Genomic DNA, 16,886 nt, shown 5'->3' on the forward strand with positions numbered 1-16,886 from the left:
TTTGAGGTTGGAATCCTTAGTGTTGTCCCAGTAACTAAAAAGTGTAGCGTGCCTGAATCTAATTGAGTGTTCGCGTTAGTTATGGAACTGGATCCAAAAAAAGAGGAACTCTAGTTGTAATATATCTAATCAAACCGTCGCTGGAACCCATAAGTAGGACCAAGGATGTTTCCGCCAGAAGAAGAACTTCGTACTTTTTCTAGAGAATCTCCTAATTGTTTCAGAGCAACTAGAAAAAGATTATTTTTTTAACAACAAAATTAATGAAAATGGAGATGGATTTTTTTTATTGCTAAATCTGATGGAAACGGATACCATCCATCGCAAGGTTTGCAACGAATTTAGTTTTTTCGCCATTAAAAGTTAGTCCTTGTGCTAAGGGTCTGCCGGAAACAGCCTCCTAAGGTAGGGGTAAGGTTTGCGTATACTCTACCCTCCCCAGATCCCAGTTTGTGGGATTTCACTAGGTATGTTGTTCTTGTTGTGTTGTTTGCCATTAAAGTTAGCTACTCGCAAATTAGCGACGGACGCAAATCCATCGCTAATCAGAGAATCTCCTAATTGTTTCAAAGCAACTAGAAAAAAATTATCATTTAACGACAAAATTAATGAAAATGGAGACGGATTTCTTTTGTTGCTAAATTTGGTGGAAACGGATACCATCCATCGCAAGGTTTGCAGCGAATTTAGCTTTTCTACCGTTAAAAGTTAGGCCTTGTGCTAAGAGTCGGCCGGAAACAACCTTTCTACCTCTTAAGGTAGGGGTAAGGTTTGCGTACACTCTACCTTCCCCATATACCACTTTGTGAGATTTCATTGGGTATGTTGTTCTTATTGTGTTGTTTGCCATTAAAAGTTAGCTACTCACATACTAGCGACGGACGCAGCGACGGACGCAATCAGTCGCTAATTAGGTTTAGTGACAAAATGCGTCCATCTTTGATTCCTATTTCTTTTCTTTTTTTTGCAGTAACGCCAAAAGTAATGAATTAGAAGAATCAGATTGTATATATTACATAGATCAGATTATATAAATTACTCAAATCAGTTACAAATCAATTTGGTCATGAATTGCATGAACCAAATTATACATATTTGTCAATAGATTGCTTATTTATTTTTAAAGCTGATATATCTACTCCAAATTGTGGGAATATCATTCATGCTTCTGTTGGATCATTAATATAGTATATACATATAAAAAAACATGTGATAGCAACGATATCCGAGTTAACTTGTGTGCACTTTGACTATTTTATTAGGTGTTTTAATATTTTTCACACCAATAAGTTAGCAGGTACCTCTATCCATCGGAATTTAGATTAAACAAATAGCATAGTGTTTTTCTTTTTACGTCTGCCTGAATTTGAATTTTGTTCTCATAATTAATTTATCTCCGAGTTCAATTGCATAATGAAGTGGTTTGTACAATATATACAACATAAGCTACTTATTTGTTGCACATTCGAATTTAATATGATTCAAGTCCTATTAAGTTAGCATCAAGAAAAAGAATATTTAGTGCAAGAAAAATTGTTGATTTTAAATTTTACATACTTTTGGTGTAAAAAGTATTTTCACAATTAATCAAATCACTTAAGATGTAATCAGAGGTCACCCTCTAGATTAAGAATTGATAAGTAACATGGAAAAATGTTATACTACCTTATAACTAATAAATTTTGACACAATAGGCTAAATATTTCGTATATTGTTAATGTATATAACGTAAATTTTAATTGAAAAGGTATGTCCCTAGAATTGTTTAATTCCTTTTTTCTTTTTTTTTCTTTTTTTTTTATTATTTTAAATTGGCAATCTACTCAAAAGATGAATATTAAGGTATCTACACTAGTTATATACATAACTACACTCTCCTTCACTCTAGCTTTAATAGTATGTTGACCTCTCCCTTTTGTAAGTTTTATTGTAAAGATTGGGTCACTGGAAGGTGATTGATTGCAAAATTACATATAAATCCTTGAATTAATTAAAAAAACAGAATATATAAAAATAACATTGCTTAAAAAGATTCAATGCAATTGACAGTCATTTATACTGAATTACAAAACGTTATAACTATCTTCTAACTCAATGATACATAATAATGATTGTTATGTTTGTTTAGTGAGTTTTCTCCCCAAAATTTAGCAACAGCTCGTTTTTAAAAATATTTTTCGTTGACAAGTGTTATCTTTGCTTCTTCTTTTTTCTTAGTTTTTTTTTTTATTAAATTAAAAGGCTTAAATAGAAGGTAAATTTGATAAAAATTTGTAATGAATAAGTATGGTGGTTTTTATAATATGGGTAAATTTGAGTACTTTTGTATACTTTTGCATAACTTCAGCACTTTCAATAATTTTTCATCCGAAAAAAAGTATATCTTTACATTAAATTCAAGAATTTAGGCATCTAAGTAATTTCGTAAAAGAGAGGAGGTAAATTCATCTTATCCAATTATAAGGTAGGTTATTGTAAATAATAAAACTTGAATCTGGCCAACGAATAAATTCGATAATTCGAAAGACTCGTGATGGAAAAATTTGAGAAAATGACAAAAATGGCCCTTATATTTGAGCACAGGTTCAAAATAGTCCCTTGGGTATTCACTGACTTGTTGGATCTCAGTGGGTATGTTGTTGTTGAAGTTTGACAAAAGTTGATACATTGAGTGTCCGTCAAATATTTACCGAAATCTGTTTGTTAAATTTGACGGAAACAATTAAAAAAAAAAAATAGCAGGAGCTCACTTAGAGGTACAGTTTTTGTAATTTCGGCTATTTTTGATTTATTTCTAAAGTCTGTGCATCTTATTGAGGTGTCATTTCTGCTATTTTTCGTATCTTTTTAGTGTCTAGTGATTTTTTTTGGTGTTGTATATTTTATGACTTGAAGGGACTTTATTGGTGTTTATGGTTAAATCTTTTTTTGCCACTGTTTCTTTCAAACCTAACGAATATAAATTGTTAAATATTTTTGACGGAGACTAAAAGTATTAACTTTTGACAAACTTAAATGACAAGAAATGTTCAATGCATACTTAGAGGACTACTTTGGAACTACCCTAAAAAATAAGGGACCATTTTTGTTATTTTCTCAAAAAATGTTTCTATAAATTTGCATGTTTGGCTCGAGCATATACTCATTGTAACTTAAGTTTCTTGTACGCTTTGAGCAAGAAATTGCATCTTTCCATCTCCTGTAGTTGTCATGGAAAGAAAGTCTTCTGAAATAAGAAAGGGAATCCCAATAAGAAAAGAAGTTGAGATAGAGTTTATCAAAGATAAACGTGCTGAGCATGCTATAATTTCTAATATGCAGAAATCTCTCTATAAGAAAGTAAAAGATCTTTCCATTTTATGTGGAGTAGAGATCGCAATTATTATTTTTTCAATTGCTGGTCAACCATTTTTCTTTGGTAACCCTGATGTTGAATCGGTTGTCCACCAATTTGCGGAGGCCAAACAGCCAACTGCATCTCCGTCAAGCCGTTATATAATGAAGAAAAGAATGAAGAAAAGAAAGGAAGAAGAACATGAGAACAAAGAAAAAGCAATTGATCCGTCAGAAGATTTTAAGTTGACTAATTTGGAAAGAGTTAAGAAATTGGATCAAAAGATCGAGAAATTTGAAGATCGCATGGTTAAGGAAATTGTTCAGCAACAATTTGTGATTGGCTCTGAAGATTCAAAATTTGTGCATGAGATGAGTGAGACTAGCTCTTCGACTTTTCCATTTAAGTGGTTGAGCCTTTAAATAGAAACTTCAATGTCATAAGAGCCAAATAAAGCTTCTTTAGTAATGTTGTTTCTTCAAATGAACTATCGTAAGGAATGAACTTTTTGAAGTAGTAAGTGTTTTAAGTTGTTTATTATTTACATTATAGTTTCTCGTAGACCCTAATGTATCTTTGTTCTGAGCACCACTTTCTTCTAACATATTTTTTATATTTTGGGATAATTTTAGAAATCTTCCTTCAGAGTTGGTGTAACGACCCGCTTGGTCATTATGGGGGCTTGACCATTTTACCCTTACTAGTACCTTCCCGAGAATAGAAATGAGCTTAATGAGAACTCAAAGAGTTAAAAGTCTAAAATTTGAAACTTGATTTTTTTTGTTGTTGCGCGTTGTTTGAAACTTGTTGTATGTTCATTTAGGGGGTGACTTGGTAAATTAGACCTCCGTTAGAAATTCCGAGGCCTCGGGTGAGTCTGTAACACATTTTTACATTGATCTGCATGTTTGGTTTGTGTTTGTAGGGCCTGGGATTGATATTGGGGGTGTTGGGTGAAAAATCAGAGCTTACTAGTCGATTTGGACAGCTGCAGCGGTGGTATTACAACTGTAGCGAGTCCATCGTAGTGGGGAGATTAAAGAAATGATACTAGAGTTGCATAAAAAAGTTCGTGAAATGGTTTTTGAAGACTCTAGTTCATTTTTGGGTGAGGATTTCAAAAAAGGAGCGAATTTGAAAATGAAGCGCCTTAGACCATATTCCAATCATTTTTCAACCTTATTCTTGTTGGTGAAATGGAAGTTGAATTAACCAAATCTATGGAGGATTATGGAGATGAAGAACCAAGCGTTTTCATTTTGATGTTTGTCATGCCAAGAAGACAAAATGACATCTCTCACTTAAAGGTCAAGAAGTGAAAGATGCGACACCCTAGAGTTGGCCTCTTTGCTTTTCTACCACCGCCCCATGAGCATCATCATAATCTTGATTCAAAGTTGGGGGGCAAATTCATGTCTTCCAAATGGAAGGAAAAGTGGTAAAGTTGGTAACTGTTGTGCGGCGACGTTAAATCAAGCGCTTTATGGGAGGCAACGCATGTTTCCTTTATTAATAATTAATTTTGAAATTTTAATTTTTGGATAAGATTTTTTTTTTTTTTTTTTTTTTTTTTTTGGTTATCATTCTACCAAATTATACTAATTTTGGAGTTTGTTTGGTCAAGGTTAAGTTGAAAAGCAGTTGTAGGATTTAAGTAAATACACTGACTGGCAATTTACTCTAATTTTGCATAGTTTATTAAAATAAAAAGTGCAGAATGCAAATTTTAAGTGTTAAGGACAGTTTTTGGAGACACTTTGGTATGTATTGTAAGTAGCGTTCCAGTTTTGAAACATACCAGACACTGCCTTTTATTTCCCTTCCTCATATGCAATGCCCTGCTTCCCACTCTCACGCCACAAATGCTGAGACAATCCCGTTCCAAAAAAAACCAGTGACACCAGGTAAATACTCCCTCTCTTCTCCCCTCCTCTCTTCTTCTGTTCTCTCTTTTTTGTTCTTTATCTCTCTCTCTCCCCTCAATTTCTTTAGTTGGCAGATGTTTTCTTCTTCTCTTTTCCTAGGGTTCTTTTGGTATGGAGCTAGAGCACAAATTTGTGAAACTGTTGTTGTGTTGTTGTTTGATTGAGATGAAGCATTGATTGAACTATAATTCCCATTAAATTGGGAGGGTAACTCAATTAACTAGGTGTCTCAAAAAACTTGTTTAAAATGTTGCATGTAAAGTGTTCGATGATTTGTCTGAGAGGTGATTTCATTCGACGTTGAAGGCTGAGTAACTGAGTGCTAGTAGAAGATGCGTAGAAGTAAGTGTAGGGTGTTCTAGGAGAGATTAGGAGCATTGAATATTTTGTGTCCTTCGTGAAAATTGCGTCCTACTACAACTTGCGGTTATGGGATGAATTGTGATCTAAAATTATTCGGAATTGCATGGATGAATTTTCTTGTGATAGTTTGATCATGGAAAGCAAACGAAAACAAGACAATGTGCTAATGGAGTCTCTCTTAACTCTGGCTTTCACGTCTTAGTTACATTGAGGACAACGCAACATTTTAAGTTGGGGGAGACTTTATTTTTATAGATATTTTTTTGATGGGATGTGATATGTCATGATGGATGATAATTTGGTAGATTGATTTTATTTTGGTTTTTTTTAATGACATTTATATTAGTATGATTTTATAAAAAATAAAAAAATTATTACTTGATTCTTTAGTTTTTTGTAGTTTAGTTGTAGGAATGGTGTTGGGATGTGATTTTTACTCCTTGGCCAATTTTGGCTTGCTTGGTACCAACACATTTAAACATTGGCATATGAATTCTTGATTTTTGAAAAAGCAAAACGATTGAAGTAAGGATTCTTGTTGTGACTTTTAGACTCAATTTTTTGCTCTTACTTTTACTAATTAGTCTATTTAGGCTATGAGTGACTTTTTGAGTTCATTTATTTCAATTAGTTCTTAGATACGTATTCTACTTGAATTTTCACGTGCCATGTGTGGTGAGGTTTATCTGTGACTTCTTCTGCATTATTTGTAGTCTAGAACTTGCCCGGAATGAGTTTCAAGGCGAAATCCTAGACTATACTTGGTTTGGAAAATAATGTTAGGCCTTCCTTGAACCGCTTTTGTGCCTTAAATTTCCTACCCTTGCATATTTTCCCTCGTCAATCTCTTTTGAGCCTTCAACCTTTTCTTTGATAACCATGTTACAAGCTTTACCCCCTTCTTCATTGATCCATTTTTTGTTACCCTACCTCCTTAAGTGCGTTCAAAGTGCAAACATGGGCGAAAAGCCTAAGTTTGGGGGTGATGGTTGGTAAAGTGTGATGTGGCAGTTGCTTGAAAGGTGAAAATGAAAAGAAAAAAAAAAGTGGTCTTCCCTGAAATTTAAAAAAAAACAAACAAACAAACAAACAACAACAAAAAGAATGAAGAAAAATGAAGGAAGAATAAAGAGTTGTGAATAATGGGAAGACTAGGTGGTGAGAAAAGATGAACAAAATGGTGGAAAAGTTTTAAAGAAAGTGTGCTTTGATTGTTGAAAATTGTAGTGCTTAGGGAGGTTTTTGAGTCACTATTTTCAAATTATGCCCCTACCTTAACTAAAAGCCTACATTACAACCCTTTAAGTCCTAATTGATTTTAAACCAAGTGTGTCTCCATTAGTGTAAAAATACATGAAGGGCAAGCTTATGGTACTACTTGTGCATTTGAACATCTTTTGTGAGACAAGAGAGTTAATTCTTTCCATTTGATATCCCATTTGTATTTTGAATTACATTTTGTGAGTTTGGGATTCTCTCTTGATTGTGAGGGCACATGGAGATTTGAGTTGTGAATGTATTCCATTTTCCAATTGGGAGGAATGAACAAAAGAAAGTTGTTTGTGATAATGAGAAAAATTTTGAAGCTTTAGTGTCATGTCTTGATTGCTACTTTGATTAAATTGGTGCTTGATCACTTGAAATGAAATGAAATTTTTGAGAAGTTATTGGTCATTCATATGTCTTGGATTAATTGTTGTACCAATTAAAGTTATGTGATTGTGCTTAAAGTAGATTTTTTGACTTAGTATGATGTTGGTGCACTATTGAGTTGATTCCTTGAAAGGAGATTGTATCTTTTGATTTGCTTGAGGACAAGCAATAGTTTAAGTTTGGGGGTTTGATAAGTTGGTATTTTCCAACTTATTCCTTCTTTGATCTTAGACTTTTGACTTGTTTGATTGAGAAAATAGTGCATTTAATATCGTTTACTTCCATTTTATTGGTTTTACATGATTTAGAAGTGATCGGCAAAGAAACCAAGTGAAAACAAGTCAAAAGAGGCTCAATTGAAAAAAACGAAAAAGTTGCTAAAATTGCAAAACGGGGGGAGGGTTTTGCAAATCTGAAAATATGGGGCTGTTTTGGTCATATTTTGATGTGGAAATATTGAGGAGCTATAACAAAGAACACTTAAGAGATTTTATTTTCATCTTTGGTCATTCAAACAAGTCTTGGAGAGCTAGGTTCGTACACCCATACTTGGGGATTGAAGATTTGAAGACTTTGATGAGAAATTTCTTAATCCTTTATTCATTTCTTCAATTCCTTGCTATGTATTGACTATTTAAGTGTGTAGTATTCCATTCAAATGCTTGAAACTTGTTTATGGAAATATATGTTGTTAGAGTTTTGGATTGAAACTCTTGTTATGCTTATTATTGAATGAAGTTTATCTCTAATGAAGTGGGTCATTGTTTCTTTAATTAATCTTGTTCTTTAATATTTCTTAAGGGATAAGCTAACCCTAGGACTCGCCCATTTACTTCGATTTGAGCTCGGAAGAGGAAAATTCAGGTAGGGAAAGATTAATTAACAAGGATTTGGGGCTTTAAACCCCATTAATAACTTGAGCTCGGAAGAGGATAATTAACTTGAGGTTAAATTGATTGTGCTTAATATCACACTCTAAGGCTTGGAAAAGCTTAGAGTGAAATTCATTGATTTGGCTGGAAGACTTTCAATTAGATTTTAGAAATCATTATCTATTAACATAAACTCGCTCTTAGTTGTAAAGTCGTAAAATACGTCGGATCGTTATTTGAGAGTTCCTTGTATCCATGCTTGTGGCCATTGATCATTTTACTTGCTTTCTTGTTAGTTTTATCTTTGTTAGTCTTTAAATCAAAAATCAAATATTGAAAAAGTGTTTGGCTTAGTGTAGAAAGTGAAAATTCCTTACTTGCTTAATCGTTTAGTATATTGTTCCCTGTGGATTCGACCCCGACTCATAGTTGGGTAAATTCTATTGCATACGCCCGTGTACACTTTCTCTAGAGGAGTGGATTTGGACGTTATCAGAGGCTAGTTCCCGATAAGATCCGAGGGTAAGCTCCTATCTATGCCATGCCACCTGAAGATCTTTCCTTATTTGGATGTCTACTTCCATTCCAGACATTTATGATTATTTTAGACATTTATTGCATTCATTAGATAACTTTATGTTTTAGAGTCCTTGTACGATGACTTTCGGATCTTCGGGGTTGTAATAGTTAGGACTTCCGCAATTATTTTATTTATGGCAAAGATTTAGACTTATTCAGGATTTATTTCTGGTCATTAATTTATAATTGTTCTAATGATTAAGAAAAAGGGTTAAGGGGATGGTTCGCCCACTAGGGGATTTGTGTGGGTGCCACTCACGGCTACTTGGGTCGTGACAGTTGGCCTCATAATATTAACTTTCCTTATAGTTTTTGATATTGCGCTAACTTTCTTTATTTTGATTTTTTTTAATAAATCTTTTAATCTATTTATTACTAAAATAAAATTTTTAAAAAATTGACTAATTTACCAATTTTAATATTTTTTATTCAATTGATTTATAAACAAGGAAATTGAATTCAAAATCTAAATCAAGAAAATTATTAATATCTTGTCTACCATGTGGTTTTGCTTCATAACACTAACATCCCTTGTGGTTTGCGATATTATGCTTACCTTCCTTATCTAATTTTTGGTAACAACTCTTTTAATCCATTTTTAATTAATGTAAAATTTTATAACTTGGGCTAATTTTCCCTTACCAATATACTCTTTGTCACAATCAAAATTAACGGGTCATGAGGACACCCACACTATCTCCCCTGATGGGCGAACCCTTTCCTTAATCACATCAATTAAAGAATAATTGCGGAACGAAAAAAGAAGCTTTACCAAGTCAATAGATACATATAAAAGTACGAAGAGTGCGGAAATAATAACTACTACATCCCAAAACCTGGTTTGGACTCGCACAAGAGCTCTAATACAGTACAATATCCGAAAACTCAGAATACAAGTCTCAAAGTCATTATTAAGTTTGTCTTTGAATCAAAGAGACAGATAGTAATAGAGGGAAATCCGGGCTGCAGGATTAGCAAGCGGCTCACCCTGAATCTCCGACAAGAAAGGCCTCAGGTCCCTCTCGAGGTCTCAAACAGGATCCTCTCTCAAACTCTGCACTCAACAAAAAGTGCAGTAAGAGTAGTATGAGTACAACACTAGTACTGTTAGAAATCATAAGCCGACAACGGTTAGATAACGCATATAAATAGGAAGAAATCAACAAGTAGAGCAATTAAGCAATTAAGTACAGTCATGAAGCATGTTCAAGTATAAGCTCAGACGAAGTGTATAAAATGCCAAGTAGATAGTCAAGAGTAGATGAATGATGTAGATGCAATACGATGCAATGCACTCGCCAACTTTCCATATCCGTACACACATGTAAGGGCTATGCCTCAAAGTCATGATTCATGGGGGACCTGGGAAGTCCATGTACCAATCCCTCATTCTAGCAAATGACCTCGGACACAAGCACTCTCTCACTCCAAAGAAAGACCTCGGATCATAGCACTCCCTCGCTCCGGTAAAGAGCTCGAATCACAAGCACTCTCTCTCTTTTATGCTCTCCGGAAAAGACCTCAGAGACTATCAATCACTTTCCTTACCATCACATCAATCGTATATGGAAAAGGAAATGTAGGACATTCATGAAATCAATTTCAATAACAACTCAAATCATAGAGTAAATAAATGCATGTCACGAATGCAATTCTCTACTCAATTCAACAATTTTATCCTTCCCTTTCCATATAACAAGTGAGGTATCAAATGATAGAGATGAATGAATCAAGAATCACACTTATCAGCAAATATGGCGACAAGCCCACATAACAGCATCCATACCAAACCAGTGGATTTATCACCACAAACATGCCCGAAGGCCTAACATGCTTTCCCCGTCAACATCTACTATTACATACGATTCTCTAATCGGAGTCTAACAAAAGTAAGCGGTAACATACCTTGAAGGCCGAGCGGGAGCCACAAACAATCACGCCAAATCCTTCCCTTTGCGCAGAGCCTCTGATCAATCGAAGTGTACCAAATAAGTACTCTATGTTAGATTACGAACCTAAGGATACCCATAATGCTATACTTCTAATTTGAACTCCAAAAATGGCCTTAAAAAATGATCCCGGGCCCATAAGGACAAAACTGGAATTTTAAGGTAGGAACATGCTATCCATAATTTAAATAGTTCAAATCCTAAGTTTCATTGAAATCTAACCCAAATGAGTCTCCAATTCCATTAATTATCAAAATCCCCAATAATAGAAAAACCCTCAATTTCATACCTAGATTCTTGAGTTCAAATAGGAAATTCAAGCTTAGGATTGGTTACCCATTGATTAAATAGTCAAAACCTAGAAGATTACTCAAAACAAATCATGAAAGAGTAGAGAAATCCAAAATTCCATTTAGGGTCCATAACCATAAAACCCTCATCCTAAAACATGAATTCTAGCATGGATTCTCTAGTTAATAGGAGATATATAGCCTGTTTGGATGGGCTTAAAAAAAGCAGCTTATAAGCCAAAAAAAAAAAATTTGGGTAGTCCAACTTTTTTTTTTTTTTTTTTGGCTTATAAGCTGTTTTCAGCTTATAAGCTGCTTTAGATAAGCTAAGCCAAACTGGCCAAATTATTTTTTTGGGCTTATTTTAAGAACAAATGACTTTAAGTCAAGCTACCCAAATACTCAAAAATTTGAAAACTTTATAAGTCGTTTTCAGCAACTTATAAGCCAATCCAAACGGGCTCATAATCATAGAATGAAGATGAGAAGCTTACCCACTTGAAGAATCTTGAAAAACTCCACAAAATTGCCCTTGCCCGGATTTTTTAGGACTCAATTTCTTGAATGAAATGGACTAAACACGATTTGGGGAATCAATACTACTGCCAACGTTTTTCGCTTCTGCGGACCCTTTCTTCGCATGTGCGGACTTGCACCTGAGGAGAAAAGGCGATAGTTGTTGTCCTCACTTAAAGACTCATTTGCACAGATGCGGCCAACCCCCAAGCCACGATTTCTCGCACCTGCGGACCAAACCCTGCAGGGGCAGGCCCGCAGATGCGGGTACACCGAAAAAACCAATTTTTCTGTCTTTTCACCGAACTCAACCCAACGCTTGAAACTCATCCGAGACCTCCCGGACACAAACCAAACATGCACATCTATCGTAAAACACATTACGAGCTCGTCACGCACTAGGATTTCCCAAAAGAGGTCTCCTTGACCCAGTTTGACCCAAGTCAACTCCAACCAAAAATCAATTCCCAACCAATGACCCAAAACGCCACCGGGCGCCTGGTGACCCGGACTAATGATCCCACTAAGTCAAAAATCACGCTCTGGACCTAACGGAACCATCAGAATTTGATTTTGAACGCAATAACCCAAAAGTAACTATTGGTCAACCTTTTTTTGTTTGTTCAATTTAAAAAACTCTAGAATCCTCCAAATCAACTAAGACTCACCAGATAGCCTCGGGAATCGTGCAACCCATCTCCGCAAGTCATAAACACATAAAGGAGACTACGAAAAGGATATTTTGGGGGAAAATAGTAAAATGCTCTAAACGACCAAACGGTTCGTTACATCAAATACTAATTAAACAAACGTTCATCCTCGAACGGAAATGAAATGAAGTGAAGGTACCTGAATCGGTAAAGAGCTAGGGATATCTACTAAGAATTTCAGACTTTGGACGGTTCTTCTGCTGCACTTTTGCTGAAGCTATCTCCTTAGACCTCAACTTCTTAACCAGCCTATCCCTGATTGCTACCGGCTCTTCTTCAAAGGACAAATTCTGATGAAATAGCACCGAGCCCCACTGAATGATATAAGACCCATCCGAATGGTACTTCTTTAATATGGAAACATAGAACACCAGGTGACCACCCGCCAAACCTGGTGGCAATGCCAACTCGTAAGCTACCTCACCAACTCGTCGAAGAATCTCAAAAGGGCTATGAACTTCGAGCTTAGCTTTTCCTTCTTCCCAAATCTCATCACGCTCTTTATGGGTGAGACCTTCAATAGAACCTGGTCACCAACCATGAACTCCAAATCACGAATCTTATGTTCCGCATACTCCTTTTCCTGAATCAACTTCACTTTATCCAAGGATTCTCTCAACAAATCAGTACCTCAAGGTCTCACCTCAAAAGCATCGAACCAACCAATCCGCAAACGACATCTCATACCATACAAAGCCTCAAATGAAGCCATGTCAATACTCGAGTGATAACTATTATTGTAAGCAAACTCTACCAAGGGCAAGAACTGGTCCCAATGACCACCAAAGTCAATCAAACAAGCCCGCAACATATCCTCTAACACCTGAATAGTCCTCTCTGACTGACCATCCGTTTGCAGGTGGTAAGAATTAGTAAGATCCATCTGAGTCCCCAATTCCTTCTGTAAAGTCCTCTAGAAATGGGAATTGAACTGAGTGCCTCTGTCAGAAATGACATAAATGGGCACCCCATGCAATCAGACAATCTTTGTAATGTAGATCCTAACCAACATCTCCGAATTATAGGTAGTCTGAACTGGAATGAAGTGCGCGGACTTTGTCACCCTATCCACAGTAACCCAAATGGCATCAAACTTTTCGAAAGTCTTCGGTAGACCTACCATGAAGTCTATAGCTATCCTCTCCCGCTTTCACTTGGTAATAGGCATCCTCTAAGTCATACCACTCGGTCTCTGATGCTCACACTTAACCTGCTAGCAATTCAAATACTGGGAACGAACTCCACTATATCCCTCTTCATCCTACTCCACCAATAATGCTTTCTCAAGTCACAGTACATCTTAGTAGTACCAGGATGGATGGAATATCTAGAACTGTGAGCCTCTTCCAAAATTAACTTAATCAACCCACCAACACGAGGAACGCAAATGCGCCCCTTAATCCTGGAAACACCCTCACTATCAAGAATTGCCTCTTAGCCTCCCCACTCAAAACCTTATCTCGAATTTTGCACAATTTCATATCCTCAAACTGTTGTGCCTTGATTTCTCCAAAAGAGACGACCTAGTCTCAACACAAGCCAGAACCTTGCCCGGTTCTGAAATATCGAGACTCACCATACTATTAGACAAAGCCTAAACCTCTATAACAAAGAGATGCTCTTCGACAATCAAACGCTCCAAGGTACCTGTACTTACAGCCTTTCGGCTTAACGCATCCACCACTACATTAGCCTTAATTCGATTTTTATCTTTATTTAGTAAAGACATCTCTTAACGAAGTCTTAACATACTGTCACGACCCAAACTGGAGGGACATAACAGGCACCTGACCATACTAGTCAAGTACCACCTGACATATATCTGTAACATCAACATAAACATAGGTGGGCCGATAAGGCCATCATATGATTCTGGATAAACTCATAAGGAACATGCATATGTCAACTAGTCTGAAAGACTCATCTGTATGAATATACTGAACATACTGTATAAGCCGATAAGGCTATCATAACTCCTGTGACGACATGTGAAACCACAAGTCTGGACATCATCTGGCAATACATAACTATCTACAAGCCTCTACTGGAAAGCATAACACAACGTGGTCGGGACAGGGCCCCTCCATACCCATACACATAAGACCATGCTAACTCCTGGCATCTCCGAAATAAATGGAGTACATCAACCTCATCTGCTGAGCTGACATCTTAATAGATAGATCACCAACCTGTATCTCGGAACCTGCGGGCATGAAACGCAGCCCCCCAAGTAATAGGGGAGTCGGTATGAATAATGTACCGAGTATGTAAGACATGAAAACAAAGATATACGTAAGAATCATGAGAGGCATCTGAGGCATAAGAGATAATCTGTATATCTGAATGTATCTGTGTGACTGTATATCTGGAAATGTCTGTACAATTCTATATAACTGAAAGTGCCTCTGAGGGCGAATGATATGCATACTTTCTTTCAAAATCATATACGTATATCATAATATAACTGTTAGTGTTGTGGAACATACAGCCCGATCCATAATGTTAGTGTTGCGGAACGTGAAGTCTAATCCATATATCATATCATGTCAGCGCCTTTATGGGCATCATAATCATCATCATCATCGTATACCAGCTGATCAGGTGGTGATGCGTATATAACGCATATCCCTTTCCCCATACCCCATATACATATAATATACGCATATATAAAGCCTTCTGGTCAAGGGTCAATGTGCATATGTTCAAATGAATGCAATTCATAAGTAAGATGAATAAATAAAACTCTCGGAGTGACATAAAGTAGTGCTACCTCCGATAAACATCTTTGAGATAACATCATTAATATACGTAATCTCAAGACCCATGAACAGAAGGAATAATCATAAAAGGGGTACAGGAACATCAAAGATTAGAGTATTCCTAATGCTTCTAAGAGTATAGTGATATAGAAGTTCGTTCATTTGTTCGTTCGTTCATATCACAAGGATTATGCCAAAATGAAAGAGGGATAGCCTTGACATACCAGGTCTAGATCTATATCTAAAAACAATGCTACTATCGTTAACCATACAAATGATTCTCTTAATCGTATAACGAAAATTTAACTTATCCTAAAACAAAATGAGCAGCATCTCCCTCGTTTTTCTCATTTCCCAAACTCCATATATCAAAGAACAACAACCGTAACAAACCAAAGAAGTATATACCTCAATAACAAGATACCATGTAGCAAAGAACAAGTCATAAACATTTTACGACGAGGGATAAGCCCGGATACGATTATCAAACACACTTCTTCAATTTTTATTTCCTTCAAAATACATATCAATGACAACAACAACAACAAAAACAATATACTTAAATTACTCCAAAAATTTCCGGCCATAACACGACCCAAAAATATGCCTCAAATCAGACCACACAACAACAACAATAACTTATCCGATTTCCCGCAATTAGTTTCGTAGTTCCCATCTCACAATTTAGCTATGACAAATATATCAAGAAGAGCAGAATTTTTAGCTTATATGCCAATGACTACTCTTGTTCCACCTTAATTTACTTCGAAGAAAACTCGAATTCAACAATGTGATAAAATGAAATAACGAGATCGAAGTGGTATGCAAAAATTCGTCCTTATTGGCGAAGAGATCAAATCCAACGTTTGGTTGGTATTGTAAGTTTAAAAGGGAACTAAATGAATAGTATTTTCAGCAACAAAAAAAAGAAACCCCATCTGCCACCAAATTCACGTCAATACATACACATATGTATATGTGTAAACTTAGTTGGTTAGAACTCTTTATTATCCAAATGATAATTTTCGAGACTAATGGTGTCATGCACCTTTTCCCACGTGTCAACATGCACTTTAAGTGTTGTTAACCCATTATTTTATATATAGCTAACTAGTTGCATGCTTGAGTGACCTACTACTGCCACGTGGCAAACAAAAAGTGGTGCCACCCATCACTTATTCAATAATTTATTCAAGTCCTTATCTCCGGTTACAACCCAACATTTAACCAATTACACACATGGTTAATTCTTTGATCTCAATCCACTTAAATAGTACTTATATACTCATTGTTATACTCATGTGATATAGCACTAGTTCATAACCTCATTTGCCACACATAAACTATTATTTGCAATCATCATCATCACACTTTTTCATCTTAAATCATTTTGGGACTTTATTCGTTGTATACACCGGGTTCTTTATTTTCATGCTTGACTATGACCAAATCCTCCTGGCTGGGGTAAATTTGCTCATGTTGGACGGTTCAATTTCCTAGTCCAAAAATACGGGTTATTATAGCTTGGACCGTAATTCATTCGAATAAATTCCGAACCTTGACGAAACTTATTTTCTTCGATTTGTTTAACTTCTAATCCTTATGATACATCTGTACCATCACTCTAACCACCTATAATCTTGGGGTATAACCTCATTTTCTGTTACTAATGTCATTTAACTCGCATGCTTCCCAACACATGAAAACACGAGATGTAGCATCCTTCCCCCCTTTAAAACATTCGTCCTCGAATGTCTAGCCTATAGAGTCTTATAAAAATTTCGTAAAAATTTCGACAGAGTCTCATCTATAACTGTACTAATACCAACCTGTCATACCGCAACTCAACAATGCAAAGCCTCACAGGTCTACACGAAGCAATAATAACTATGGCCTCACACGACCAAATAGAATAGCTATAAGTACATCACATACC

At 35.8% G+C, this 16,886-nt stretch overlaps 1 protein-coding gene across 1 annotated transcript; it reads left to right on the forward strand.

Annotated features, from left to right (window-relative positions):
* Positions 1-3,210: 3,210 nt before the first annotated feature.
* LOC132054207 (agamous-like MADS-box protein AGL61) lies at positions 3,211-3,756 on the forward strand. Its single transcript, XM_059446253.1, has one exon. The coding sequence runs from the start codon at positions 3,211-3,213 to the stop codon at positions 3,754-3,756; it is 546 nt and encodes a 181-aa protein (XP_059302236.1).
* The last annotated feature ends 13,130 nt before the right edge of the window (positions 3,757-16,886 follow it).

This window comes from Lycium ferocissimum, chromosome 4 (assembly GCF_029784015.1).
Source record: "Lycium ferocissimum isolate CSIRO_LF1 chromosome 4, AGI_CSIRO_Lferr_CH_V1, whole genome shotgun sequence".
In the NCBI taxonomy this organism is placed as follows: domain Eukaryota; kingdom Viridiplantae; phylum Streptophyta; class Magnoliopsida; order Solanales; family Solanaceae; genus Lycium; species Lycium ferocissimum.